The sequence below is a fragment of the Selaginella moellendorffii genome, unplaced genomic scaffold (assembly GCF_000143415.4).
Source record: "Selaginella moellendorffii unplaced genomic scaffold, v1.0 SELMOscaffold_54, whole genome shotgun sequence".
Classification (NCBI taxonomy): domain Eukaryota; kingdom Viridiplantae; phylum Streptophyta; class Lycopodiopsida; order Selaginellales; family Selaginellaceae; genus Selaginella; species Selaginella moellendorffii.
Window position 1 is genome coordinate 658,231 of NW_003314315.1, and position 26,799 is coordinate 685,029.

A 26,799-nucleotide genomic window follows, 5' to 3' on the forward strand; every position below is an offset into this window, starting at 1 on the left:
ATGTCTATGATTTCAGCACTTCCAGAGACTCTCCTTTGTCATCCAGCTCATCCATGAGCAACAAAAGAATGCTTGTTTCCTGTGTCTTTCTAGAAGCTCTTCGCTGGTTGATCAGGTCCTGGATAAGCTTGATGACCTTTCACCTGGCCTGAGAATGGGAAAACATCACAAAACTATGTAAGACAATGCATATGGCTTTTACCTTCAAGGCTTTGTTGTAGGCAGTGTTGGGGAAGTTGATGGGGATGACAATGTAGTACAAGGAGAAAATCTCATCCACATCGAGACTGGAGTCTTTCCTATATAAAATGTAGAGGACAGTTAGATACGTGAACTGTCATATCAGAAAAAACCAGTATCAACGAGAAAATAAGACAGACAGGAAGTAAACATCACTTACCTTTCTCATCTCGGTAAGAAGAACAATCTTATGCTCCGTAGGCCACCTTGCAAGGCATGCTGTTGTAGGGGCACGTACTGCTTAAGAGCTTTGGGATTGTTCACAGTGACTCTGTAAGCTTCAAGTAGCTCTCTTCAGTTAATCTCGCAAACAGATTTCGTCCAATGAGCACAACAGCGCTCTTTGGCCATCCTGTCTCAAAGCTGTCTTTTGAGAGCACGAATTTGCATGCCTGTGGCAACCAGGACGGTGGGCTGCTAGAACAGAAATGCCTTGTAAAACCCACTCGATTATACCTGAAACCAAGAAGTGACCCATGAAAGAGTATGGTAATCCAGACTTGAAGGCTCTGAGAAAAGCAGCCATGTTGATAAAGACGGGCATCCAAGCGGACCCGGTGAGAGTGGAGGCTGTCCCGGCTTTAGCACCGGCTCATAGTACCACTTGTGTAAAAATCTCGAGAATGTCGGCAAAGCAGTCACTGCCATGTTGCTTTCCACTGATAGAGGAGGAAGAACCCCATAATGGTACAGCGTTGGCACTCAACTATGGCGTCTGATTAATTGAGCAGCCAGTCACGTTCATATTAGTGGCTCCAGTGACGATAACTCGAGAGCACCACTGTTGTATTGGCAGTGCACTCCTCGTTGGGAAATTTCGGATATTTTGATCGGCTCCAAAACTGTAAACACAAAATTTCAGGATTGTATCCCCACTGCAAGAATATGGCAACCATAAATTCTCTGCCTTTCATTATTAGAGCTCAACACTGAATCTCAGTAGTTTCCAATCAAAAGAACCAAAATAAATAAATCCCAGCCTTTCTGCCACAAAAGCTCATTCATTGCAAATAAGAACAACTACTTTTTCTAGAATTCGACATATTCTACTTTACCATAAATTACCTGGACATAGTGTCATGAGTTTAAGGTTGATTAAACCTGCAATCCTTACTATTATGTGCTGAGATTACTTCATTTTCACATTTTTACATCTTCATTCTCCGATCCATCTTTTCTCCTACAGAAACATCAAACATCAGTAAGTGATCCACATCAATGAGAAAGAAAAGTGCCACAAAGATATCAGAGTCAATAACAATAAAAAGAATAGTTGTATTGATTGTGAGCCATTAGCTTGAATGCCACAGCAGTTTGTAAAAATAATCACAAGACTGGATGTGTAGTTTACAATGGCACAAAAGGGAAGAGACATCTCTTACCTCACTCATTTGATCGAGAAAAACATGACTTGTCATCTTTCTCTCTGAAACATACACAAAGTGAGCAAATGAAAGGAGTTGAGAATGTAAAGGCACACATACCTGGTGAGCTCGATGACACAGCAAAATTGTCCATGCCAACATCAATCCTAGAGGCCCCACCTCGATCAGGCTGCTTGCATTATAGAATTGCTGCTGGATCATCGCTGCCATCTTCACTTGGACTGGGACTCAGCTCAAAAGTAATGATGTTTGTCGAGATAAATGCTACTTTCTTCATGAATGACAAATATCATTGGTGTTATTCAGACTGAGAAGGACCGTCTCCATTATAAAGCCACACTAATAAAAAAGAGCATTAGTGAAAGCAATGGAAAACATGAGAGCAATACCAAGAGGAAGCAAGAACGAATGTTGGAGTTCTGTACTTGTGTTTGCAAGTGAATCCAAGCGTTCCCTTGCTGGCCTGGCATACTCACAAGAGGAGGACAACAAAAGGCCTCGTCCAGTAGTTTTATCATTGGCGCCGCCAAGGTTTCACTGCCACCAAGGCCAGCAAGCCCAATTTCCGTCCAGCTCTCGCCTAAAGAGATTGCAGGATTTTGCAACTTCTACCACATTCTGTTCATCATTTGGTTTTACTGTTACTTTGAAAGATTGAATCAGCAACTCACCACAGCTGAGAACAGTTTGAACCAGCTACGTTCTGGCACATAAGAAAATTGGTATGCTATTCAGATGATTGAGCAACTGAAACTAAGCTTTTCACCAAGGCAAGAACAAATAAAAAATGAAATAAAATTACCAGTCCTTCCCCCTGGGTCAAGCAGATAAATTCTAATTGCTGACCCACTGCATCGGCCAGTCCCGGGTGCTTCCTGGCCTGAGTGGCATGACACAAGATCAGATCACCCGAAAGAACACAAAACCTGAGGAGTTACCTGCTAATTTCCAGAGCTTTCTCATGGAACCCAAGGAGAGCCTCTTCCCGCAATAGTCCACTTTCTTTTTTTATTGAAACGACCAAGGAAACAAACAGCCTGTCAAACACACTTGAGGAGAGTTACTTACCTCCTAAACCTGATCAGCTGCTGATGGTGAAACGTATCACCTGGCTCTTTTCAATCTTGGCATATGCAACTCACTGTCCTTGGCAAATAAAAAGGTTCTGCAGGATGCTTGTCAGTGCTCTGGTATGGAGCGCTGAGCTTGTTGACCACATGCAAACCAGCCAGTTCTCGCCTCTCTAGGATGTTCCTTTTGACAGAAGAATAGTACGCAATGGCCAGCTCAATCCAGGGCATTGGAATTTGAAGACATCGCACAAGAACAAACAATGGAGGCTGAAGTAGAATCCAGAAAAGCTTACCTTCCATATACCAACTTATAGCATGGAAGGAGCCAAATTGTGACACACACACACATAGAGAGAGAGAGAGAGAGAGAGAGAGAGAGAGAGAGAGAGAGAGAGAGCTTGCAGCTCACAATCTGCCCTAAAAATTTCCTTGATTTGGAATGTCATTAAAATCACATTGAAGCGTTACCACCCCTTTGGCACTTGATCTATGCTGTCTATTTGAAGTTTTTGAATTTAAACCGTTAGATTATAAGCATATTCAGAAATAATATTCTAAAAATGGAATAAAAGACACCGGATGCCATATGCCAATATATGATTTTTTTAATTTTTGACTTCTTTAACTTAAGCATTTTTATAAACCCAATGCCATACTTTTGTGTTATTGGTGGTAATTTGTAACTCTTTACTTCATGCCAACAATTATGCCACGATCTACCCACGTCTGCCTTAACTGGCACTTGTTGGTGATTGCACATAGGTGCATCTTTTTTTTACACATCTGCAGATATATTTTTTTTGTTTTCAATTACATATAAAAACATAATGCATACAATCATATTTAAATTGCTTAAAAAAAATCTAAATGCCATGACATCTAGAATGCCATGCAAACATAATGCCATATCATCTTAGACAATATGATGTCACTGCAATATAGTAAAGTTTTTTTTGTCATTCTTGTCTTTTTCCACTTTGATTTGTGATCTCTTGACTGTGAATTTTCTCTTTGTGCTTGTTAAGCCTTAGTCTTGTGCAAGAGTACTCACATTTCTCATGCAATAGTGTTTGCACTTCCCACACAAGAGCACTCCCCCTTAGCAGCTTGGAGGTTTAGAGCATGGCACTATAGTCACGCCCTAATATAGGCTGAACAATGCTTCAAGCATTGCATATAGTGGGGTGAGAGTGAACAATTGGAATATGTGACAGTTGTGGTAAAGGCATTAAGCAATGGTGCAAAGCCTTTTTTGAAGTTGGCTTCATCATGCTTCAAGTGTTGAGCATATTGGTTTTGTTGTGAGTAAGTGGATCATATGGAAGCTGCTTTAAAGCATTAGCTTGGCATTGTATAATTTGTTACACTTGTATATTAATTTGATAAAATAAAAAATAAATTTATAAATAAATAAATATATTTTTCAATATCTTTAATACAGTTGTTAAAAGTAAGACTATTTTGGTTTGCTTTAAATTGATAATAAAAAACTTAAAGTTCTAAAATAATTAGAAATATGGAATATTAACATCCTTAAGCTTCTAAACATAACTCTAAATTCTTAAGCGGGGCTTAGCATCACCTTAATAGAATATAAAAAGAATAGAACGATTGAGAGAAACCTTTGGTTTTTGCTACAAAGAGGAAAACAGAAAGCTGAGTGTGTTTCTCAGAAGCTGGAATGAAAATGACTAGAGGTGTTTGGTTATCGTTTTTATTGGCCACTACTTCACCTTTAGTTTTCTTACTGTGAGTTCCCTATAGAAAATCATCAAAAAGAATTAAGAAAACTAAAGAAGGAACATCTCTATCTGTTAGAATATTGTGATGCACATCGTAATAGTCTTGCTCACATCTCTCATCTCTTCTAGAATGAAAATGGATTACACTATGCATGGACTGAGAAATGTCCTGCAAGAAGAAAGCAAATTAGTGTCAAACCATCACCTTAAAATCCACGCTTCACTGAGTCTCTAGAAGGACTAGTTCCTAGCATCAAAACAAAAGTCCTCATTACACACAGACAAGATGACTTTGACGGCTTCATCATACTAAAAGAAAACGTTGGAGACGACTTCACAGGAAGCAAATCACGCGGACAGCAAGAGTAAAATATGAAATAGAAAGGAAAAGAACACCGTGTATAACCTGATTGGGAAAAATTGTGCACGATTCACGACGAGGTCATCAAAAGGACCCTGCCTCCCCTTCTCCGGCTATAAAATACCTGCCCCTCTCTTCAGAGCTTCATCAGTTTCTTTCCAAGCTCGCAATATGGCTCATCTTCGTTTTGTTCTACCTTTCCTTCTAGCAATCAGCTCCATCCTGTTTGTGCATGCAGCCGATGAGGATATGCTGCAGGACTTTTGCGTTGCAGATAATGGCTCCAAGGTCAAGGTGAACGGCGTTGTCTGCAAGGCGGCCGACGATGTGAAACCCGAGGACTTCAAGTCGAGCCTCCTGGCAACTCCCGGGAACACCTACAACAAGCTCGGTTCCAACGTCACCCTGGCGAGTGTCAACAATTTCCCCGGTCTCAACACCTTTGGTGTTGCTTTTGCCCGCATCGACTACGCTCCCGGCGGCACCAATCCCCCCCACGTCCATCCCCGAGGAACCGAGCTGCTCTTCCTCCTGCGCGGAACCCTCTACGTCGGATTCGTCACCACCTTGCCGGAAAACAAGCTCTTCGCCCAAAAGCTCAATCCAGGGGATCTTTTCGTCTTCCCCCGGGGACTCATCCACTTCCAGCTCAATGTGGGACAGGAGCCTGCGGTTGCGCTCGCTGGCTTCAACAGCCAGAACCCTGGGGCGTCTCAGGTGGCCAGGGCGGTGTTTGATTCTAATCCTTCCATCAACGACGACGTGATCGCCAAGGCGTTCCAGATTGATGACCGTGCTCTCATCCAGAAGCTGAGAGAGCTCATCGGCATGACTTGAAAGTTTCTTTGCAAAGCGATAGTGGAATCTTTCGTAAGCATAATATAAAAAACGCAATCTTTATTTCAGCACGGCACTTGTAAATTTTATTTGTTTGACCATCTCCGTCCTCTTTGACTTTCATTAACATACAAGTTTAGTGTTGCCACCGCCACAATTTTCCTCACTAAAACACTTCTGAGCCAGAAGTTCTATCTATGAATTTACTTGGGTTCCCGCCATAGCTCAGTCTGATAGTCAGACTCCCAAATGACAATGTAGCCACCATCTGTGACAGAGAGGCTGGCAGTAATCACACAATCTGGCTGATTTGGGCAATACCTATCAGAAGCAAACAGAACTCTCGTACCAGTAGAATCAACTAGTACTAGATTTCCATCCATTTGGAGATTGATGTAACAACCCTTGGCCTTCTCAAACGTGTCACTTGCCCACACTACCTTATTCACGTCCCGATAAAAATCATAGAGAACAAAGTTACAGTCTTGTTGCATGATCGCCTTGTATCTTCCACTGGGAGATACAAGCGTGGCATAGTTGCCAATGTATGATCCTATTGCAGCATCGGCTCCTCCAATCATGTTGGATCGAAAAGGCCAGCAGTTCTCCCAGTCGGGATCCGTGGTAATCTCAAAGAGAGTGCGGTTAAAATCACGGGAATGGTCAAACACTACCTGATCTTTTTCATGGTCTTGCTCTGTGAATCTGAGAGACAAAGAAGCCAAACTCTCTGGCCTTCCATACCAAGATACATAGTCAATGGCAAAAATCTTCCACACGCAGAGAATTCGGCCATAGCCTCTGCTCTCAATCTCTCGTGAAGCCGCGCTATAGAAACCCAGGAACGCATTCACTAGGGCCTGGGAATCTATGACCTGTGAAGAATCTGGTGTGACATAGCACATTCCATCGTTCCCGCGTACGCTAAACAGCCACAGCCTTACACTCACCTTTAGATTTTCTGTAGCCATGAATGTGGACGTGAAACTTCTTCCATAGGTGTAATACCTCTCCCTTGAGATTGATCGGATAGTCTTTAGAATCGCCCTCGAGATCACGCGAGCATCTCCAGATTTTAACCTCCATGGGTGCTGTCTCGCTTGAAACACTGGATCTGCTTCAATAGGATTGTAGAAATCAATGTTGCCAAACAAGAAAACAATGAGGATGAGCCTAGCAATCATGTCCATGTTGGGAAACAAGAAAACAATGAGGAAGAGCCTAGCGATCATGTCCAAGGCTAGAACCCTTTGTAGCGAATGAGTCTCTTATTGACTAGCAAGTCAGTCTTTTGACTGTCCAATCGAGCATTGATATATACAAAAGCGATACATCATACACAGATGTCGCTATCCCCGACAGCCAATAGCTACGTTTGTCGCCTTGTCGGATGCCGCCGCCATCGCCTTGTCCAGGGCAAGCTTCCTTTCTCCAGCGTCTCCGCCCTCCACAACACCAAACGTAGACACCTCCACGAAGTCACCACCATCGTCTTCCACCGTAGCGTGAGCTTCAGCTCGAGCACCAATCTGTCCATTCGATCCCGAGATCACGGCAGCGATGAATTCTCCCTGGCGGTGTCCATGACTCTGGCCGCGCTGCTCTTCCTGGCGGTGCTTCGTGAAAGAAATCTCTACGTGACTGCGCTGGTACTCGTCGTACTCGGCCGGGGTTGGGATCACCACGTAGTCATTGATGGGGTTGTAGAACGGGTCCGGTTCTCCGGCCTTTAGCCAATGCTTGACAACACGGAAGAGCCTCTCCTCGAGAAGAATCCCTCGGTGATCGCCTGGGATTCCCACTCTTGCGACCGCGTCAAGTAAGTCCGCCTACGTTCGTCAAGGATTGTGAGCTGGCGAGCTAAGATGATTTGTTCCTATCACCAACCTTTGCGGACTCCACAGGTACCGTTCCATCGCCATCCACAAACGTGAAAGTTGCCTACGTCAAGCAAGCACGAAGTGAGACCAAGTCCACAATTTTACTAGCACACACACCTCAGTTTTTAAGATGTGGCTTAAATTTTCGATAGGACAGTCGGAGCTGCCATAGCTGCAACGAAAAACGTTACCAGACATCGAATGGTGTGTCTTGTGAAGTGCCATATATGTTGTAGAAAAGAACTCCCTTTGGAAGCTTTGCATCCTTCAGGAGCTCCCTGGTTTTGTTGGACCATTCAAGGATGTCGTAGTTGAAGGGGCAAGGTAGGACTTCACCGTTGAAATGCAGCGTATTGTCTTTCAAGGCGTCTGCCATCACTTCCACACAGCTATACGGCCTGTTAAATACCGCTTTCTCGACGGAACAAGAGCCATTCGAAGTCTCGCATTTACGCCAGACATGAAGTTCAGGCGGTCGGTTCCACTTGAAATCGGGAGGCGACATCAGCTCGTAAAGCGAGGGACACTCAATCAACTGCAGTCATTGTAATGAAAAAAACAGCCCTTGAAAGAAAAGAGAAGTATACCAGCTGGTGAGTGCTCCATTTCGCAACGAATAGTTCCTTCTGCCACCCCTTTAGAAACTCGACTCCGGTTAACAGACAGTCTGTGACAAAACCAGGTGCACCTACGGAGACGAAGTCAAGAATGCCAAGACAATAGTTTTTACCTTGCCAGGGAGCAGTGATCGCAATCCACGTATCGACATGTTTTTCGAAGAACTAGCAATACAAACTTGAGAGGACGAATTTAAAACAAAGCAATAAACACAAACCTCGTGATTGAGAGCAAGAAAGCACTTAACGAGCAGGCCACCCATGGAATGCGACACAATCTTCACCTTTTTACCTCCAGCGTGCTTGTACATCTTTTCAATCTTCTTTCTGAAAGCATCCATAATTTCCGGAAGCCTGCCAGAGCAAAAGTCACAAAGGGAAAGCGATTCAAAAGCTGATTTTGAGACCTGTTGCTTTGCCGAAAGTCATAACCAAATCCAAACACTTGCTCGTAGCCCCAGCTCAACATCTTCTCAATCAAATCGTGGAAATAGTAGACGACATTCATTCTGATGATCTGGAGGAATAAAAAATGTCAAGACAAGAAAATGTCAAGAGAGATTCCTACCACATCAGGATCCAAGATGTCGCAACTATAAATCCCGTGCTCATCTTGAGGCACTTCGATACGAATTTTCTCATTCAGGGACACGGTCCTTCCTGTAAGTAGTGCAAAAAATCAAACAGCTAGAAAGAGCTAGAAAGGGGCAAAGAGAAAAAAACAAACACACCACACTCACCAGTCTTAGGGTCGAATTTGGAGTAGAGCTTCTCCCGGAATTCGACATCAGCAGCGAAGAGCCGGACCCAAACACGCTCGGTGGTGCCATCCTCGTACACGGCATTGAGAATGGAGCCCCCAATTCCAGGCACCAGCAGCACCGGATTCAAATCCTTATCCACATACCGGCGCTGCCGCTCCCTGAGGATCCATCCCTCGACCTTGTGGATCAAATCCGCGATATTGACGAACATCCTCGCAGCTAGAGGGAAGCGCCGATCATCCCCTCTCCTCCCCTTAAGTTCACGTTAGGGCTTTTGACAAAAAGATCCCAGGAATATCCGTTATGCTGATTTGGGTGATTTTGCCCTAAAAACAGGTTTTAGGGCTCTTGAGCAAATGCTTTCGGGTAGCGGCAGTGGCATAGGATTTTGTGCGCGGAAAAAGCAGTGACAGGGAGTGATTGAACAAGCGCTATTTCTACACACGTTGCGATTGTCAGAGTTGCCTTTGGAGGAGAAAAGGCACGTCGAAATCGAGGCTGGCCGATGTAACACTCTATCTTGCGACAGTGTAGCACGGAAGAAAAAGGCAAGGAAGCGGCAAAAGAGACGCAATGGTGGAACATGGGAAGTGGGACTGGTTGCGAGAAACTTACAAGGTTTTGGTGTAGCATCCCAATCTGTGCAATGGAGGTGGTGTCAGGTATGCTCGAAGGGATGTCAGGGAAATATGGTGGCTGTGGTCCCTGGTTGCTGGGATGGATTTCTGAGAGGATAGGATTCCTAGAAGAATGTGGCAACGGAATTCGGTGGCATTTAAACTCGAGGCTTCTCAAGAACTCTGTCCGAGAACTCTCGAGCAGCAGCAGCATCAAAGCTTTGGAAGTTTGCCATGGCCTTTGGATCGCGTCAGTACGCGGCTTTTGCGTTGCTCCTCTCGCTCGCCATCCAAGCTGCTGCTCGGCAGTCGTATCAGCAAGCTTGCCGCGAGTCGGATGCCGGCGATCCAGAGTTTTGCATAAGCACTCTGGCCAAGTATGGTTTGGAGGGGATGGATGTTGCGAGGGGCGCTCCAGGCCGGTTCGAGCTCATCTCCTCGGCTCTCAGGGCTTCTCTCGATGGTGTACACGAGGAGATTCAGATGTGCCAGAGCTACGGAGGAGGGACGACTACTTCCAGTGCTCTTACTTCCTCCGACGACGGTGAATTGGCCAGCAGTAAGTTCCGCAAGGTGGCCATAGACGACTGCGTGGAGCTGCTCACTGATGCGTCGGAGATGATCGGAGACTCCATGGGGAGCTCTCTCAGGAACGCCAGCACCTCGAGGCTCAACGACGTTCATACGTGGGTCAGCTCGGCCCTCGCGTACCAGACGACATGCTTGGACGGCTTGAGCCAGATCTCTCCCGGACAGGACGTGGTGTTTCAGCTGAGCCAAGAAGGAAGTAAAGTTGGGAGGAGGATAAGCACTGCTCTCGCGTTTATAGCAACTTTGCAATCGATCTCGCCGACCCGCGGCACAATTAACGACGTTAGCTGGGTGCCAGAGCTTCTAAAAAAGAAACACAAGAAGGCCGTCACTGCGAATGTGATCGTTGCTCAGGACGGAAGTGGACGATACTCGACAATCAAGCAGGCCGTGGAGGCTGCTCCCAGCAAGAGTGGCAGTACCTACGTGATTTACATCAAGGCCGGGACTTACAGGGAGACAGTTTCGGTGCCAAAATCCAAGACCAATCTCATGTTTGTTGGCGACGGGATTGGGAAGACCATCATCACGGGTTCCAAAAGCGTTAGCGATGGAGTCACGACATTCAGGACATCTACTGTCGGTCAGTATCGATGTTTTTCCTTTCTCGCTTTTGTTTGGTAGGACACTTCACAAGTTGGTTCTTTTCAGAGATAAACGCGAGAGGATTCCTTGCCAGAGACTTGACAATCCGAAACACTGCCGGGGCCGCCAAGCACCAAGCGGTGGCTCTTCGCGTCAGCGCTGACAAGGTCGCGTTTTACAAGTGCTCCTTCGAAGGCTACCAGGACACGCTCTACACTCACGTCGCGCGCCAGTTCTATCGCGAGTGTATCGTCTACGGAACCGTCGACTTCATCTTTGGCGACGCCGCGGCCGTGTTCCAGAGCTGCACGCTTCTGGCTCGCAAGCCGATGGCGAAGCAGAAGAACACGATCACCGCCCAGGGACGCACGGATCCAAACCAAAACACCGGCCTCAGCTTCCAGGACTGTAGCGTTGACGGCACTCAGGATCTCAAGGGCAGTGGAACTCCAACCTATCTAGGCCGGCCATGGAAGAAGTATTCCAGGACAGTGTTCTTGCGGTGCTACATGGGGAGCGTGGTGAATCCGGCCGGGTGGCTCGAGTGGGATGGAAGCTTTGCGCTCAAGACGCTCTACTATGCCGAGTATCAGAGCAAAGGGCCGGGATCTGGGACCGGGAATAGAGTTGGCTGGTCGTCACAGATGAGCTCGTCTGTGGTGGCTAATAAATTCACTGCTGGAAGCTTCATCTCTGGGTCGGATTGGCTTGGACAGACTAGTTTTCCCTACTCGCTTGGGATATAGAAAATCAGGTACGTCATAGTTCTACGTGATAGTGTTCCAGAAGAAGTGTGAATTGACGGTTGATTTTGAAACAAATAAATTACGACTACTTCAAGAAGTCAATGAAAGTCAAATTAAGTCAATGAAAGTGTTGACTTTGCAGAAAATGCACTGGGATCGGAGCTTGAATTCTTCCAGGGATGAAGAACAGCAGTTACATCCTCCCCACTGGACTTATAGAGCGTGACTGTAACTGAGACAAGAGCTCCTGCCTTTGAAAGTAACAAAAGTAGCCGAATCAAAACAAAATACAGATGGAGAGATCTCGATCGTTGTACAATTGGATCTACTTACGTTACGGCCCAAGCCGATGGAATGAAGCAATCTGTCACTTCATGAAATCGAAGTGCATGAGCGGAGGTACCATAACGGAAACGTTTGTGAAACGAAAGCATTTGGAGTTCTAGCAGTGGCTCCAAATGCCGGACATTAACAACTTTCCCGAAGGAAACCAGGAATGAAAATCAAAGAACCTCATCTTTATTTGCTAAAAGTCTACCGGAGGCGATAGCTCAATGGAAAAGGGCAGAATAAGTTACTGGATGGGGGCATTGCGAGAATCGAACTCGCGGCCTCTCGCACCCAAAGCGAGAATCATACCACTAGACCAAATGCCCATTACATTCGTGATAAGTGCAAGAACGACATCGGAGCTTGCAGCCGAGCCAATTTCATAATTTGGTAGACTAAAACTGGATTTATTTTCCTCGACCGGAGAGCGGAAGCTGAGACAAAATTCTCCTGAAAGGCATCTGTACCAAAAGGAAACAAGAGATTCGGAGTTACACGCCATCGTTGTACATCAGCAAGGTGACATGCCTTGGAGAGGATCTCAAAATCTTGAGATTCCACTTTGCCGTACATTTGGATCTACTTGCGTTAAAGAAATGGGAAGCTGTTCAAAGGAATGAACCGGCCAGTCGCTTCATAAGTTGCAGAATCCGAAGTGCATGCTCGAGAACGGAGGTACTATAGAGACTGTCAACCAGCTCAGCACCAGACGCAGCTCGTTAACATTGCCGGACATGAGTTGATATTGATATCAGCACCAGTGATTATCGACCTTTTCTATTTTCTAGCTTGTGACATGCGCCAAGTGGGACACTTGACAACGGAACCTGAAACAGCGACTGATTGGTTTCGTGAATCTGGATTTGACAATCAAAGAAGGTTTCCACTTACGCCACCCTGATCGAAGGTCTCGCCTTTTCTCTTCGTGTCTCGGGTGATGAGGTAGATGTTTATACATCCGGTTGTGTCCAATAAGAAGTAGCGAAGAAGAAACATCTGGGGCCATCGTTGGGCAAAGCTAGAGAACACGAGAACGTAAGTGTGTAACCAATGAATAAAAGAACACTGACCTGAAGTTGATCACTTTGGCTGTGAGGTGTTTTCATCCACATTGCATAAGCTTGCAGCATTCCTCATTGCTCACCGAAGCTCAGATTCCTTTGCTGCGATTTTGAAGAAATCTTGCTTGTAAACAATAAGGGCTGGAAAATGTGTTTTTTTTATAGGTTTTTGTGTTATTTTTGTCTTATCTAATAAATATAATTGATAGAGAAATAAATTACTAGCACCTTTCTTTTTTTATAAATTACAAATTTAATTTAAAAATATATTCAATTTTTTTCCTTTACCTAGGAGTGTTCAATGTGGAGAACTCTTGGAGTACGCTTTGGGTTCTCAAACCCCTCGAGGAGCTGTCATAAACACAATTCCACCATGCCAGCAGCAGCAGCACGGAGAATGGATGGAAGGCTCGTAGCTCAGGAAATCAAGGATGATATCGCAGAGACGATAAGAACTGGCGGCGCCGAGGTGGGTTTCGCGAGGCCTGGATTGGCAGTGCTTCAGGTGGGAGATAGCCCTCAATCGCAAGCTTACATTCATAACTTACGAACAGCGTGCACAGAAGTTGGAATCAAATCCTTCGCTTCGCAGCTGCCCGAAACAGCGACGCTCCAGGCGATCATACAGGCGCTTCGAACGTTCAATGGAGACGAGAGCGTTCATGGCATCGTCGTCCAGCTCCCACTGCCAAAGGTAAGAAATCACCCACGACTTGGCTCTTCATCGTTACTTGCCTCACTGTTTCAGAAGATCCGGCCGGAAACCGTGCTCCAAGAGATAAGTCTCGAGAAAGATGTGGATGGCCTCCATCCCCTCAACTTGGCTAAGCTGGCTCTCGATGATTTCCAGCCAAGTTTCGTGCCATGCACCTCGCGAGCTTGCCTGGAGCTTCTTACTCGATACAAGTTCCAAGTCGAGAGGAGGAAAGTGGTGGTCATTGGTTGTAGCAACGCCGTCGGCCTTCCAACAGCGCTACTCCTCGAGAGACACAATGCCACTGTCACAATCGTGGATAAGCATACGCCAAAACCAGCAGAGATTGCTCGGACTGCTGATATCCTGGTTGCTGCCACAGGAAACGCAAATCTTGTGAGAAGAAACTGGATCAAACCCGGAGCTGTCGTTATAGACATAGGAATGAACCAAGTAAAGGTGAAGGTGTCCTCTTCTTACTTGTAGAGCTTGACTTTTTATCTCCAGGATCCTAGCTCGGAAGAAGGATTCCGATTCGTAGGAGACGTTTGTTACGAGGAGGCTGAGAATGTAGCGACCGCGATCACGCCTGTTCCTGGTGGAGTCGGCCCGATCACCATTGCAATGGTGCTCTCGAACACACTCCTTGCAGCGCAGCGTAGAGACCATGCAAAGAGGAAACCTCTATAAAACATCATTGCAAAAGTATCAGGAACTAAAGCTCCATGTATCGGACGTAAAAAGGAAGAACAAAAAAAATCATATACTCAAGAACGCTCGGTTTCATGTCACGTTGAGAGATGATCCGTTGTCCGCTGCTGTCAATGCGAGTATAAGCGTCGCAGCAGCGGGAGCCCTGTTACATTACAAGCGTAAGTTGTAAGTAAGAAGCTTGAAAAAGGAAATTTGAGTAACACTCACCATGTTTCCGGGGTCTGGTACATCGCTGCCGAAGTTCCAAAACATGTCGTTAGCATGTCTGTGCAGATCACTCCTGGATTAAGAGCCACAGCTGCTATTCCAGGAGGTAGCTCTTTAGCCAGCGAGCGAGTAAGTCCTTCCATCGCCCACTTTGAAGCACAGTATGGAGATACCTGTGACAAAAGCTCGAGCTTAGCGAGAGAAAAGAAGAAAAATCGCTCGGGAGAGCTTATACCTCGGCAGCTGCTGATCGACCCCATCCAGATGAGAAGTTTACAATCACTCCTTGCTTCTTGGACATCATGTGAGGCACGAAATGGCGGAGGCAATTCGCAGGACCTTTGATATTGACATCGATGACGTTGTCAAATTCTTCCCTGGCAACCTCCCACAGTTTCCCATTGCTGTTGATCACACCTGCATTATTAACTGGTATGCAACGCTGCAATGAGAAAATCATGCTTCCTTTCAGGAAGAGACGAAAGAAGAAAGAAAAAAAAAGAAGGGAAGTTTGTGTTCTTACCAAGAATATCGGGAGCTCCTTTGAGCTCGATCACAGCTCTAGCAAACTCCTGAACGTTGCTATCTGAAGCCTAGAAAACAAGAAAAAATAAAAAATCGTCAAGAACATAGACAAAAAAGAAAAGAGAAAGACTTACAACGTCCACAGCTCTAAGAATGTGCTTGCTATCGCCCAGTTGATTCTGCAAAGAGGTGAGCTTCTCCTCGTCACGCCCACACCCTATAATCGTGTGACCCCTGGAAGCAATCTCCAGCGCCAGAGCTCGCCCGAGTCCTCTCGTCACGCCAGTGATCAACACTGTCCGCGCTGTGCAATCGATCGAGCAAACCATCAATGCCTGGGGAGGAAAGAACGATCAAAAGAGCACCGGCTTGAGGAGCTCCCGCCGCACCTGCAGGCGTCCCGGGGCTCACCAGCATCGCCGTGTTCTTCGACATGAGCCCTAACCCTAAAAAACACTTTGCCCTAAAAAACTCTTAAACCTTAAACCCTTAATACCCTAAGAAAGAGAAGAAGTGCAAGGGTCTTTGGCAGCCAGCCGAGCAGCCAGCCAAGCCACCCGGGTAAAAAACAGTCAGAATTTACGGCCCGCCATATTTTTTACACTGGCATGTTCTTACAATCATTGACTGCGCCACCCCCCTTGCTCCTTTGCAATGCCGCCCCAGAGAAAGACCAGATGTTTTTTTCAAAGATCTCGAGACCGGACGGGGCGCTGTAAGGCCGAGTAAACAACTTAGGACCGCCAACTTTGTATGAAAAAAATTGGAAAGGGGTTTTCACATGTGCCAAGTTGAGGCTCAAAAGAGGGATCCTGGGGTTTTAACTTTTTACCAGGGAGTGTTTCTCTATTCGTGCAAAGGCCAATATGCATTGATGCCCAAGATCGTGCATGTCTCTTTTTGATGGCGAGGGGGCCAGAGAGGAGCCCTAATTAGTGGAAAGGTTTTTAACCTTATCAGATCGAGACGTATCCGCCCTGCCGCTAACAAATTTCCCACTCCAAGGACGCCTTTAAGGCCCCCCTCCGCGCAGCGAGCGAGGAGTAACAGAGAACTTACAGCGATCAGATATAAAAGAATCGCAACAATCACCCTGTGATGGGAACCCTCTGAGTAAAGAATGGAGATTCACCCCCACTGGGTTAATTGTTTTAATCCTTGCTGGGGGGATTTAACTATGCCGGTCAATCGCCCAGTTAGCAGTCCAAGATGGAAGAATGCCCGACAAGAAATCTAACCGAGAACAAACCTCATCTCCCCTTTTTTCCTTGTTAAATCAAATCCCCGCCCCTTGCAAAAGTCTCCACATTATAATCTTTTTGGCTTGGCTTGGCATGGCAGGCACCCACAAAAGAAGCGCTGTCTCTTTCGCATTACAGTATACCCCTCCTTCTCTATCAGACCTAAAATTAAATGGTGGCGAGCAAGAATTTCTTCCACCCGCCCTGCGCGCTTGCTTGCTTGCCAGCCCGGCCAGCATTTGCTCGCCCTGAACTCGATCCCGTGACCGGGTCATGTAGTTTGTCGCTGTCACCCAACTTACAGTGTTTAAACCCCCTCCTCCTTTTTACCTTTGCTCCTCCCTGGGCACCGCTTTTACAAGCAAACCACAATAAAGCTGGAGATGGGGGAATCTTGGAGCGTATAATATTAGCGGGGTCTCCAAAAGAAGCAAAAAAAAGCCCGTAAACCCAAAACCTTTGAGCCGTGATTTGTCCCCCCATGTGAGTAGCAACAGCAAATCCCCGCCCGGGTTTGGCGGGAATCGACCCCGCGGAGTGTCAAGAGATTCCGGGAATCAAACCCGAGAAGCCCAGATATTCTCTCGCATCAAAAGCTTGTGTGTGTATTTTGGTACGTGGAGGTTTCGATCACGACGACGAGCAACGCCTCCCACACTTACACACAGCTCACCACCACACTGGTTGAAAGTGTTTGGTGTAAAGTCTGTGAAGAAACACCAAGAAACACGTGGTAATAGTAAAATCGCCAAGGGAAAATAACATCCGTGACTTGCAATTGGAAGAACCCTTTTGGACTGGCGCTCACAAACTCCTTTCACCAGCTGGGTGAATATCCCCTCAAGGCTAGTAGCGATACAAATATCTCGCCAGTATTTCTATACACCAAGGGTAAATAACAAACTAGCTACCAGAGGGAGTGAGACCTTTCCAGCGCAGGCAAACAGGTAAAAAAACAAAAGATCACAGGAGCCAGGTAAGTAGCCTGGTCAAACTTGACCACCCACACATATGGTGACAGGTGTCGCCAGCCCAAATGGCCGAGCCGCTAGCAGTCAGAGGCGCAGGGGGTTTAAATAGGGCATTCTTTCCGCTAAAACAGTAAACAGTAAAAAAATGGTGGCTAACAGCTAAACGGAAAACGGAAAGAGTGGCCGTGTTATGATGGCCACCCGCTAAAATCTATCATGGAGATTCACATTCCCGCTATACATAATACATTCTTGTATTTAGCTTCGTCCCCTAATGTGGCAATTAATTAGGTCTAATTGATGCGGGTGTTTGTTTTTGGTTCTGGAACGTTCGCCCTCTCGCGCGGCGCGAGCCATGTCACCGTCTATACGGTACGGCCGCGTGCCTATTACGGTCCTCGCATGGTGAAAACCCATAATTCCCCTTACTATTTTCAACTTTTACACCGTAGAGCCGAGTGGTGTGGCATTGGCCAGTGGCAATATACGTAGTAGTAGTGGCAGGTATAGTAACAGGGGAGTAAAAACTACGCAAATCTCATTATCGCAATCTACATTTTCCGAAAATGTGGCGGACGTGAAATTGCCGCTCAAATTCAGTTCACTCGTCTCAAAGTCTTCCATTTGTTTTGTAGAGAGGCCTTTTTTTGCTTTGTGTGAGAGCTCTTTAGGTGTGAGAGCTCTTTAGGCCTAGAGTGTATTCTTCGAGGGCGAGAGTGAGAGAGAGATCGAGGGCGAGAGAGAGCGAGAGAGTGAAGCGCTGGCTATGGCGGACCGAGGCGGCGGATCGCCTCCATCGTGGCGCCTATGAATCGATCCGCCGATCTTTCATCGCGCCAGCAGCGAAATATCGCGATTGCCGCTTGCTCGACCTTTCCTCGGCGCTGCGCCATGGCGATCCAATAATCAGGGCGCGAGGTCGCGGCAAGGCGGTGCGCTATCGATGGATTTTGGCGATGTGCTGTTTTGCAACGAGGAGATTCTCGGCAGCCCTTGCGAGGGCAACAATGCCGCTGTGGATTTCTCCGGCGACAACACATCGGATGAGCCAGTGCTCCTACATTTTGATGATGCCGTCCTCTTGTCGAGCATCGTCCAGCGCGAGTCCGGCCATCTCCCCGACGCGGGGTATTTCGCGGTCCTGAGGTCCGAGGATGTGATCTCTTCCGCTAGATCCAATGCCGTGTATTGGATGATGAAGGTGGAGCGTTCTTTCTTGCCGATTCATCCATCTCTTATGTTTGTTTCCTTTGATTTGATGCAGGTTCGCAATGTCTATAGCTTTAGCCCTCTCACGATAGCGCTCGCTGTCAACTATTTCGATAGATATCTCTCCAAGCAGCTATTGAGGGTAAGCACTGCCGGATCCATGCGCTTCTACATTCCTTTTTTGCTCATGGTGGTAACTTTGCAGACTTGGAAGGCATGGATGATTGAGCTCTTGACGGTGGCCTGTTTATCTCTTGCTGCTAAGATGGAAGAGCCCGATGTTCCAATGCTGCAAGATTTACAGGTGCAATGCCTGCCATGCCCCTCCCTTGCAATCTTGGCGATGTCTTGATTTTGGTAGATTGATCTGGGTTGAACTCGCAGATTGAAGGCCTAGACCATATCTTTGAGTCGAAAACAATCCAGAGAATGGAAATTGCCGTCATGAAATTGCTGGGCTGGAGGATGGGCTCTGTAACACCGTTCTCCTACATCGAGGGATTGCTCCAAAACCTGGATGTGAGCCGCAACATGAAGCTGTCGCTGTTGAATCGCACCAGTGAAGTGCTGGTGAAGATGCTGCCAGGTGAGCAAAACAGTCTCTTTTGCCACTATAGTTTCGGGTGAGCATATATATCTAAACTTTGATGTTTTGCAGAGATGGATTTTCTCGCGTTTCCACCCTCGGTGGTCTCACTCGCAGCCATGAGCTGTGCACTGGAAGAGCTGCTCCCTTTGCGGGCCGAAGCATTGAAGGGGAGCCTAGCCAAAATTCTCCCAACACCGCAGGTAAAGTCGCATTTTTTTTAAGTGAAAGTTTTTTTTGAGGTGTGACATTTATTGGTTTTGGTCAGGATCAACTTCGTCGATGTTATAGGTTGATGGAGGAGTTGGTGGTGGATCCGCTGTGCCCGCTTCTCTCCGTGAGTCAGGTTCTGGAAAACCGCAAGGCGTCGCCGAGCCCATACAGCAACGGCGAGGTCTCGCAGACGGGTGAGAGCTACCCGGATTGGGACGAATCCGGGAAAGCGCAGCATGCGTGCTCAAAGTCCGTGAAGCGGAAGCTGGACGAGTTTTTAAAGGCAGAGGGGTGACGGGGCACAGCAGGGCGAAAGGATTTGGCTCCCATTTTGCAGCGGAGGATTGTAGAAGGAAGCAGGACGTCCGGCGATGAGGAATTTAGATCACCCGAGTCTCCTGGGATTGCTGGACGGTAGAACATCTTCCTGTTTTTTTCCATCATGCTCGGGGTGTTCTGTGGTCCAACACTGCCCCTCTGCAACTTCTCAAGGAGAGACGAGGGGGTGGTGATATAGCAGACAGGCAACGAGGCAAATTTGCGGCAATGTACATTCAGTATGATATAGTCTGGAGTTAGGCGATGGTTTTTGGAGCAGGGCTTTGGTTTTCACACAGGGAGAGACACACAACACACAAACACAGATACAGAGACAAAAGACAACACACATTCCACCACTACGGTTTTCGTCTTTTCAAGGGCGGGCTTTTTTCTCCTCGGGGGCGGAGGATTTGGTCAGTATCGGAATGCTCGCTCCTCAGAAGTTTAAAGTTGACAACGGCGAGGAGGAAGTTATGGTATGTAAACTATCTATCAGCTAGAGCTACGACTACTACTACTACTGCTGCTGCTGCTGCTGCTACTAAGTGAGGTGGGATTTGCTACGCAAAGAGATGTCAACGAGCCAGTTGAGGGGTCCAGTGGCCGTGAAGATTGTCCCCGTTCCTTGGCCTTTATTGTTATGGTAGAGTGGCTTGTACCATGAACCGTCGAAAAAGGAGCTGCACTTGGAGGTGGGCTTTGATGGTTCTTTGATTGTGAAGAAAGAATTCACCCGAAGGGGTATAATCCATCCACCAGAGCGGGCTCTTGTTTGGTGTCCGGCCGCGGTCCATCCATCGTATCCTACCGTATCCTCGTTTGGTCGTAGGCTACCACCCTTCCTTTTCTTCGTTGCTCTTTAACTTTTGTTTGCGCGTGTTTGTTGCTTTCGTTTTGTTTCAGGTTAGTTTTCAGGTGGATTGTGAAGACGAGAGTTTAAACTCTTTGGAGCCTGGCTGGATGGCGCTTGCTCGCTCGACCAAAGAAAAGCAACAGAGGTTTCATTCTTTTTGTTTTCAATCTGGCAGTTATTAATTCCCGTGCTGCTGCTGCCGCTGTTGCTGCTTACAGCGTTGTGCATCCAATCTGGAATGGAATCGAGGCGTGCTGTTGCGACTGCCGACTGCTTGCTGGCTGCCGGTGGCTGCCGTCTCCCTCTCTCACTCAGATCCAGATCTTACTTTTTATAAGCTCGCCACCACAGCGATCTTTTGAGTGTGTGCTAAGACGAAAGGACAACGGACGGGGGTAAGTGTACATTCACACTCATATATTTGTTTCTGCTTTGTACCGCTTGCTAGCTAGGAGCACATTATTGCATCGCATGCCATCGTCTTCTTTTTTCTATTAAGCTGCTTACTTCTCTCTCGCAGTCCTTAACTCATCGTCAAATCTGTGTTTCCTACACAGGTCCATCCAGCGTGAACAGGAGGCGTAAGATTTGCAAAAACTCCAGAGTATCTCGCAGGCCACCCAGTCGCTCGCTCGCTCGATCGCTTCGATCCATCTTTGTGCCGCACTCCACTCCAAACTCCCACCCCGCTCACTCTCCCCCCTCCACTCCTCCCTCACTCCCACACAGCACAGGCCGCTCCTCCGTTCAGAAGGCACAGATGGTGTGAGCGACTGACATAAGGAGGGTGTGGAAATGGCAGGACTGCCACAATCCAGAGGCGTTTATAAGCGTGAAGTATAGAGAGAGGCAGCAGCAGGGGGGAGAGCAGCCAGCCAGCAACTGTAGCTACAGCAACAGCAGCACAAACAAGCAGGCGGGCCTCTCTCTCTCTCTCTCTCTCTCCTTTTTTTTCTCCACTCTCTTTTTAACAACTGTGAATGGATAGCTAGGAACTGACGTTCTACACGATGGGAAATTTAGAGCTGGCTGTGGACTGCGCCGGTCCGGCCCGGCTCGGCTCCACACTCGCGTACCCCGGGTTTGGTCCTTTCTCGTTGTTTGTTTCTCGCTGTTTACTTCCTCCTCTCTTTTTTAAATTTTTTTTGCTTATCGCTCTCTTCCAGTGACGAGAGATCACAGCAACAAGAAGGAAACAACAACAAGGGGCAGCAGCACGCAAGTACCTATGTTTGGAACTTTGGATCTTTGGATAGAGGTGAGTGACAATCTTTTATTGCTGGACAAGAGGGTCTCTGGGAAAGGGTTTAGAAAAGATATATGTTTTTTTGTTTGGCCTGAGCGTTGCTTGCTTGCGGCTGGGGTATCATTGACAAGTGAGGCGAGGAGGAGACTTGGACCAGTTCCTTGTTTTCCTTTCTCGTGATTTTAATGCTGCTGGGTCGCTGCTTGCAAGTCGAGAACCCGAGGAGGAACACAGCTTCGATTGCCGCGTCGAAACTAAACTTGATAAATTGGATGGGAAGATGAATCGTCTTTCGCGGCGAAAGTCCTTCATTCGCTTTAATTTGAAAAGATTCCAAGAAAATATGCCTAGCATTCAAATATTAGGGTTTTGTCACGTGGAGGGCGGACAAGCGTGGCAAGCTCACAAGCTAAAGACTAGTCTTTGTTGCTATGTATGTTACAACCAATCAAAACCAAGTGCCAAGAACACGATCGATCCACACAAACTCTTCTCTAATGTACACAGATATGCTCGTCTATGAATCTTTGTCTCGATGAATGCGTGCCTCCAAGAATTTTTTTCGTTTTTTTCGTGGTTTTCTTGCCCTCTGCTACTGGGACGATCGCTTCTTCTTTGAAGCAGCATCGCCGTCGCCACCACCACCGCCACCGCCACCGCCACCGCCATCGTCCGGCTTACTCCTCTTTCTCGAAGCGTTGCTCTCGCCCTCGGACGAACAGGCTCTCAAGGTGTCGAGAAGTAGTACCTGGCTTGAGGACGACACTGGACAGATTGGATCTACAAGCACGTCCTCCACAACCCCGTAGCACTTGTCAAAGCTAGCCTGTGATCATCGATAGCAAGCAAGATCAAATTCCAAAGCGCCACCACCAGCGTTTACCTCTTCCACGAGTAGCATCCCCAGAAGAAGTTGCTTCAAAGCTTGAGCCTGCAATGGGACAGTCTCTTGAAGAGCACAGACCGTGGCCGCCACCGCCACGACCGACGCAGAGAAATCGAGGAAAACAATCTCTGCCACCCACAAACCAAGCGATATTTCACAAACGAACAAAACAAGTGGAAGCTTGCCTGCTAGAGTCCCCAGGAGAAGCTCGTTGATTCTATTCCACGCCAGTAGCTTCAAGTGTTGCTGGAGCTCTATGCTGCGCAACAATCCCCCCACGAAGGAGAAGGCCGTGATCGAGTTCAGTCTCCACTCCAGCAACTTCATCACCGACACCTCCATTCTCTGGATCGTCACGCTCTCGAAAAGGTGCTCCAGGCCCTCAATCTGACCAAGAGCAATCAACGGATCGTCCCGGATCGAAGCAACCAATCGCTGCCAACTTACCTGTAAATCCTGGAGCAGCGGCACGAAAGTCTCCTCCATTTTCGCCGCTAGAGATAAGCATGCAATGGATAGCAACTCGATCATCCAGGCTTTCCAAACCTGTAAGAAAAGCTTACAAACGGACCCCCCCAAAAACAAAACAAAAAAACTCGCTCGATCGATCGAGAGAACCTTGTGTCGGAGCTCCTTGGCAAGATATCTGTCCAAGTAGCTCACCGAGAGCGCCACCGTCGCGGGGCTAAACCCATACACGCCACGAACCTAGACGAAAGATCAAGAAAACGGGGCATCGGCTAAGAAATCTCGATCGATCGCAAGAAAGAATCCATACCTTGATCATCCAATCCACGGCATTGGATCTGGCCGCGGAGACGAGCGGCTGGGACTCGAGACTGGAGCGATATTGGGGGCCAGGAGAATGCGCGACCTCCCGGCTCGCAAGATTCCTGAGAGCTTGCTCCTCGCCGTGGCGATCCATGTCGATCGCGCGGCACAGGAGATGGGGAGCCGCCGGGGGCCAGGCGCGGCCGCTGCTGCTGCAAGGGCTGGAGCTGCCGCTGGCGCAGCTGCCGATGTCCTCATTGCACTCGAGGAGGAGGAGATCGTCATCGCCGTCGGCAGCGATGGCCATTCTTCTTGATCGGCGCTGCTCACATCCCGGATTTGCCCTGGCTCTCTTCTTCTTCTTCGTCAAGCCCAAGCAAGAGAGAGAAGAGAGAGAGAGAGAGCGAGCGAGTAAAATCAATGAGATTGAGCCCCAAATTTCACGTCCAAATCGAAATAAAACTCGCTCATAATTCCCGGAAATACGAAGCAAGCTACTGTATCGCTCCCTGTACTTGGTATTTTTCTTCCCCTCCATGATGATTGGTTTCATTTTCATCCGCCAAGGTGGCCACCTTTATTTGAATCCATGGGATCAAACAATCATAACTTCAATATGCCTCCAATCTTTTCCAATCACACACTAAACCTTTGCGTGATCGGACCTTCCATCGATCGATCAACTCAATCGATTAGAAAATGAAAGTTTTTCCTTGACCAGAAACTTCGATCAAAGGTCAAGGTGAAATTGTTTGCCACTGTTTTTTCACTTTGGCCTTTGGTTCTTGGCGAATCCAACAAGTTGGCTGGATTTGGAGAAGGGTGACAATACACACACACACACACACAGCAAAAACACTGACTGGGGCCTTTTGTCCAAATTGGCTGGGCTGGGTTTTTGGCAGGCCAGGCCGGGGAGATGCCAAACAATGGCAAGCTTCCAAACTCGCCCACGCCAGCCCGCCACGTCCGCGCCAGCGCAGCCCTAGCCTCCCACGTCAGCTGCCCCAACAAAGATTGACACAAGGGATTGTTTATCCCTCTAAATATGCCAGATCGAAACGCCATCTTGACAAACAAGGGAAACAGCCAACACCAGCCGTGGATCTGGGCTCCTCAAAATCTGGCTGCCAACTTTTCTCCAAAAGTAAATCGAGGTTAAAGGTAAAGATTGAGCAAAATATGAAGAGAAAAAGGTAAATAAAGATTTATTAAATGCATTTTTTTCTAGTTCTTGTTCTTGCTGTTAATCTTGAGATTTCACGTGTGCATGGCGTGGATCCGGTGTGCCTCGCGAGACAGCATGGCTACAGATTCAAGGCCGGACAAACTCGATCGATCTCGAGGGAGGCTTACAATCTCATCCAAACACTGCCCCAGAAGAAATCATCCTACACCTCGGGAAGGAGCTTCACATCCTGGCACCGAGTTCCGGGTAAGTGTCCGGCTATGGTTCTTTAGCTTCCTCTCAGCCGATGATGGGCTGTGCTATATCACTCCGGACGCTAAGCGGGCCATGGATTCCAAGTCGCCGAGGCCTTCTTCCGCGTCTACAGCATCTTCTCCACGGACATCGATATGGCAGGATCGCGTACGTGTGGAAGAACTTCGGCATCGATTATGTGTCATGCCAGGGCTAGACACTCCCAATCGAGTACGAGTTCCCGGTTCGCCTGGGCTCAGCGGCCAGCGCTGGACACTGCCAACAATCCAGTACGCCTGCTCGGTGATCCTGATCCCGACTGGGGGAACTGCTGGCCCTTTCGATCCAGCATCATCGGGGGAGCCGATGAGGCAGTTGGCTCCATCATCGGCCGCAGCGCCACGCTCGTCTCGCCCAGCGGCCGCTACAAGGCGAGGATGCAGCGCGACTGCAACTTTGTGCTCTACGACACTTACCGCGACACGAACAAGGTGGTGTGGGCGAGCGACACCTTTGGCAAGGGCACCGGATGCTACCTCATCGACGCAAATCTGGTGCTCCTCGACACTAAGGTGACGATCTTGTTCGTGTCGGGCGCATTCTGCGACAATTGCCCCCTCACCGCCGCGCTCTCCGTCACGGACGGGGGCTACATCGCCATCTGGGAGACCGACTACCAAACCGAGCTCTGGCGCAAGCCATAGCCCTAACCCCAATTCCCATACCAGGAATATTCGCAAGCTACCAAGAATATTCGTTGGGCGTTTTGAGCGCGCAATCTGGCGCTTGGCCTGATCGATCTGTCCCAGCGGTTCGTCCGGGGCGTGCTGCTCGTCACCCCTGAGCATCTCCTGCACGCGGATCGGACGAGCCCCCCAACCGCCTCGTCGTGCTCCCTGGCTACCTCGTTTGCGAGGCATGGTTCTTGCCTGAAAGCCCCTTCTTGGCGCCCTCGATTTCGTCCTTGAGCATTGCCTTGGCGTCATCCAGGACGCTCCGCCCCTCGCCCTCATCGTCACCTGCGCTGCCAGATTTTGCTTTCTCTGCCTGCTCGTATTTCTCGTTGAGGCCTGCTGCATGGCGTCCAGGGGCATTCCAACCTCAAACAGCTCGAAGAAATGACAGTGGATTTTGTGCATCAGTCTGCGGTCTCGGAAAAGCTGGTGATAGCCATTGACGTTGTCAACAAAGTTCTAGAAGAAACGACACTTGACGTGCCCGCGAAGCCTGTTCCTGTGACTTTGGAAGGGCCACCACCACCAGCCCGGGCCCAGCGTCATCCTCCAGAGCCTCCAATTCGACCGATGCAGATAGAACGAGAGAAATGCGTGGAAGAACCAGCTATACCCGTGACGAAGGCAGAAGACAAGTTTGTAGCTCCTGTTGCGAGCGTCGCAAAGCAGCACTGTGAGAGCCCGGCCAAGATCGCCAAGGAGCAGCTGGTTTCGGTCATGAAGGAGCTAAAGTCATGGCTATTGCTGGTGCTTACGGTTGATGGCTATGACATATCATAGGAATTCAAGACCGCAAGGGGTTTGACTCTCGACCACCAGGCTCTCGGCTTTGCGAAGTTGTTGGATCTCATGACGAAGGTCTGGATGTGCTCCAGACATCATATCCCAGGCCTGGTCTCTGCAGGATATATTCCTCTGGGACGACTGCAAGTCAAGACTAAGGAGAAGGAGAAAGACAAAGACAAGGCCAGGGACAAGCGATATCATGCATCGGTTGAGAGGCTGGCCGTTGTCGTTCATCAGCAGGAGGGGTGTCTGTGATCTAGCATCCATTTACAAGGAATTCAAAGCCGAGTGTAGAGGCTAATGAGCAAGGCTTCTCTAGTATGAGTAAGTTGTTAGAGCAGTTTTCCAATATTGTCTACAGTATGCCTGTAAATATGGTTTTTTGTTTATAATTAGTTACAAAACTATGTGGTTGTGTCTGCAAAAAATAATCTATATGTCACTTTTGTGTTTTAGGAATGGTTTTGGACCATGACAGAAGTGGTTTTGCATAGTTTGTTTACTAGTTTCTAGTATGATATATGTCTTATTTGGTGATCACTCTAAGAGTGGTTTCTAGTGTGGTTTCTTGGAGCAATTTAGATTTTTTA

The 26,799-nt window shown here is 47.9% G+C and overlaps 6 protein-coding genes, 1 non-coding gene and 1 pseudogene across 9 annotated transcripts; 4 read left to right on the plus strand and 4 right to left on the minus strand.

Annotated features, from left to right (window-relative positions):
* The first annotated feature begins 4,927 nt into the window (after positions 1-4,927).
* LOC112350807 (putative germin-like protein 2-1) lies at positions 4,928-5,709 on the plus strand. The gene has a single exon (XM_024687671.1). The coding sequence runs from the start codon at positions 4,973-4,975 to the stop codon at positions 5,636-5,638; it is 666 nt and encodes a 221-aa protein (XP_024543439.1). The 5' UTR covers positions 4,928-4,972; the 3' UTR covers positions 5,639-5,709.
* A 1,178-nt stretch (positions 5,710-6,887) lies between these two features.
* Positions 6,888-9,174, minus strand: LOC9661669 (annotated as a pseudogene). Its single transcript, XR_002993893.1, has 9 exons — positions 8,876-9,174; positions 8,704-8,795; positions 8,543-8,652; positions 8,354-8,489; positions 8,249-8,300; positions 8,106-8,206; positions 7,636-8,053; positions 7,526-7,579; positions 6,888-7,467 (listed from the first exon to the last, which is right to left on the minus strand). The product of XR_002993893.1 is annotated as a lecithin-cholesterol acyltransferase-like 4 (transcript).
* Positions 9,175-9,593: 419 nt separating this feature from the next.
* Positions 9,594-11,540, plus strand: LOC9661670 (pectinesterase). The gene is made up of 2 exons (XM_002982483.2): positions 9,594-10,690; positions 10,759-11,540. The coding sequence occupies exons 1-2, from the start codon at positions 9,751-9,753 to the stop codon at positions 11,436-11,438; spliced, it is 1,620 nt and encodes a 539-aa protein (XP_002982529.2). The 5' UTR covers positions 9,594-9,750; the 3' UTR covers positions 11,439-11,540.
* Positions 11,541-12,022: 482 nt separating this feature from the next.
* TRNAP-UGG lies at positions 12,023-12,094 on the minus strand. The gene has a single exon. It is a non-coding gene; the product is annotated as a tRNA-Pro (tRNA).
* Positions 12,095-13,046: 952 nt separating this feature from the next.
* On the plus strand, positions 13,047-14,236 carry LOC9661280 (bifunctional protein FolD 2). 2 transcript variants are annotated; one of them, XM_002982484.2, is made up of 3 exons: positions 13,047-13,523; positions 13,578-13,982; positions 14,031-14,236. In XM_002982484.2, exons 1-3 carry the CDS (start codon positions 13,131-13,133, stop codon positions 14,211-14,213), a joined length of 981 nt encoding a protein of 326 aa, XP_002982530.2. In that variant the 5' UTR covers positions 13,047-13,130; the 3' UTR covers positions 14,214-14,236. The 2 variants fall into 2 exon arrangements, with proteins under 2 accessions (XP_002982530.2, XP_024543524.1); XM_024687756.1 differs by having other exon boundaries at positions 13,047-13,982.
* LOC9661281 (NADPH-dependent pterin aldehyde reductase) lies at positions 14,198-15,417 on the minus strand. The gene is made up of 6 exons (XM_002982628.2): positions 15,335-15,417; positions 15,104-15,273; positions 14,968-15,037; positions 14,680-14,873; positions 14,445-14,617; positions 14,198-14,379 (listed from the first exon to the last, which is right to left on the minus strand). Exons 1-6 carry the CDS (start codon positions 15,402-15,404, stop codon positions 14,307-14,309), a joined length of 750 nt encoding a protein of 249 aa, XP_002982674.2. The 5' UTR covers positions 15,405-15,417; the 3' UTR covers positions 14,198-14,306.
* Positions 15,418-17,843: 2,426 nt separating this feature from the next.
* Positions 17,844-20,265, plus strand: LOC9661671 (cyclin-D1-1). Its single transcript, XM_002982485.2, has 6 exons — positions 17,844-18,382; positions 18,446-18,532; positions 18,596-18,694; positions 18,775-18,976; positions 19,049-19,179; positions 19,245-20,265. The coding sequence occupies exons 1-6, from the start codon at positions 18,125-18,127 to the stop codon at positions 19,482-19,484; spliced, it is 1,017 nt and encodes a 338-aa protein (XP_002982531.1). The 5' UTR covers positions 17,844-18,124; the 3' UTR covers positions 19,485-20,265.
* Positions 20,266-22,104: 1,839 nt separating this feature from the next.
* Positions 22,105-23,648, minus strand: LOC9661282 (cyclin-D2-1). The gene is made up of 6 exons (XM_024687700.1): positions 23,274-23,648; positions 23,114-23,203; positions 22,943-23,041; positions 22,681-22,882; positions 22,493-22,623; positions 22,105-22,435 (listed from the first exon to the last, which is right to left on the minus strand). Exons 1-6 carry the CDS (start codon positions 23,571-23,573, stop codon positions 22,202-22,204), a joined length of 1,056 nt encoding a protein of 351 aa, XP_024543468.1. The 5' UTR covers positions 23,574-23,648; the 3' UTR covers positions 22,105-22,201.
* Between the last annotated feature and the right edge of the window lie 3,151 nt (positions 23,649-26,799).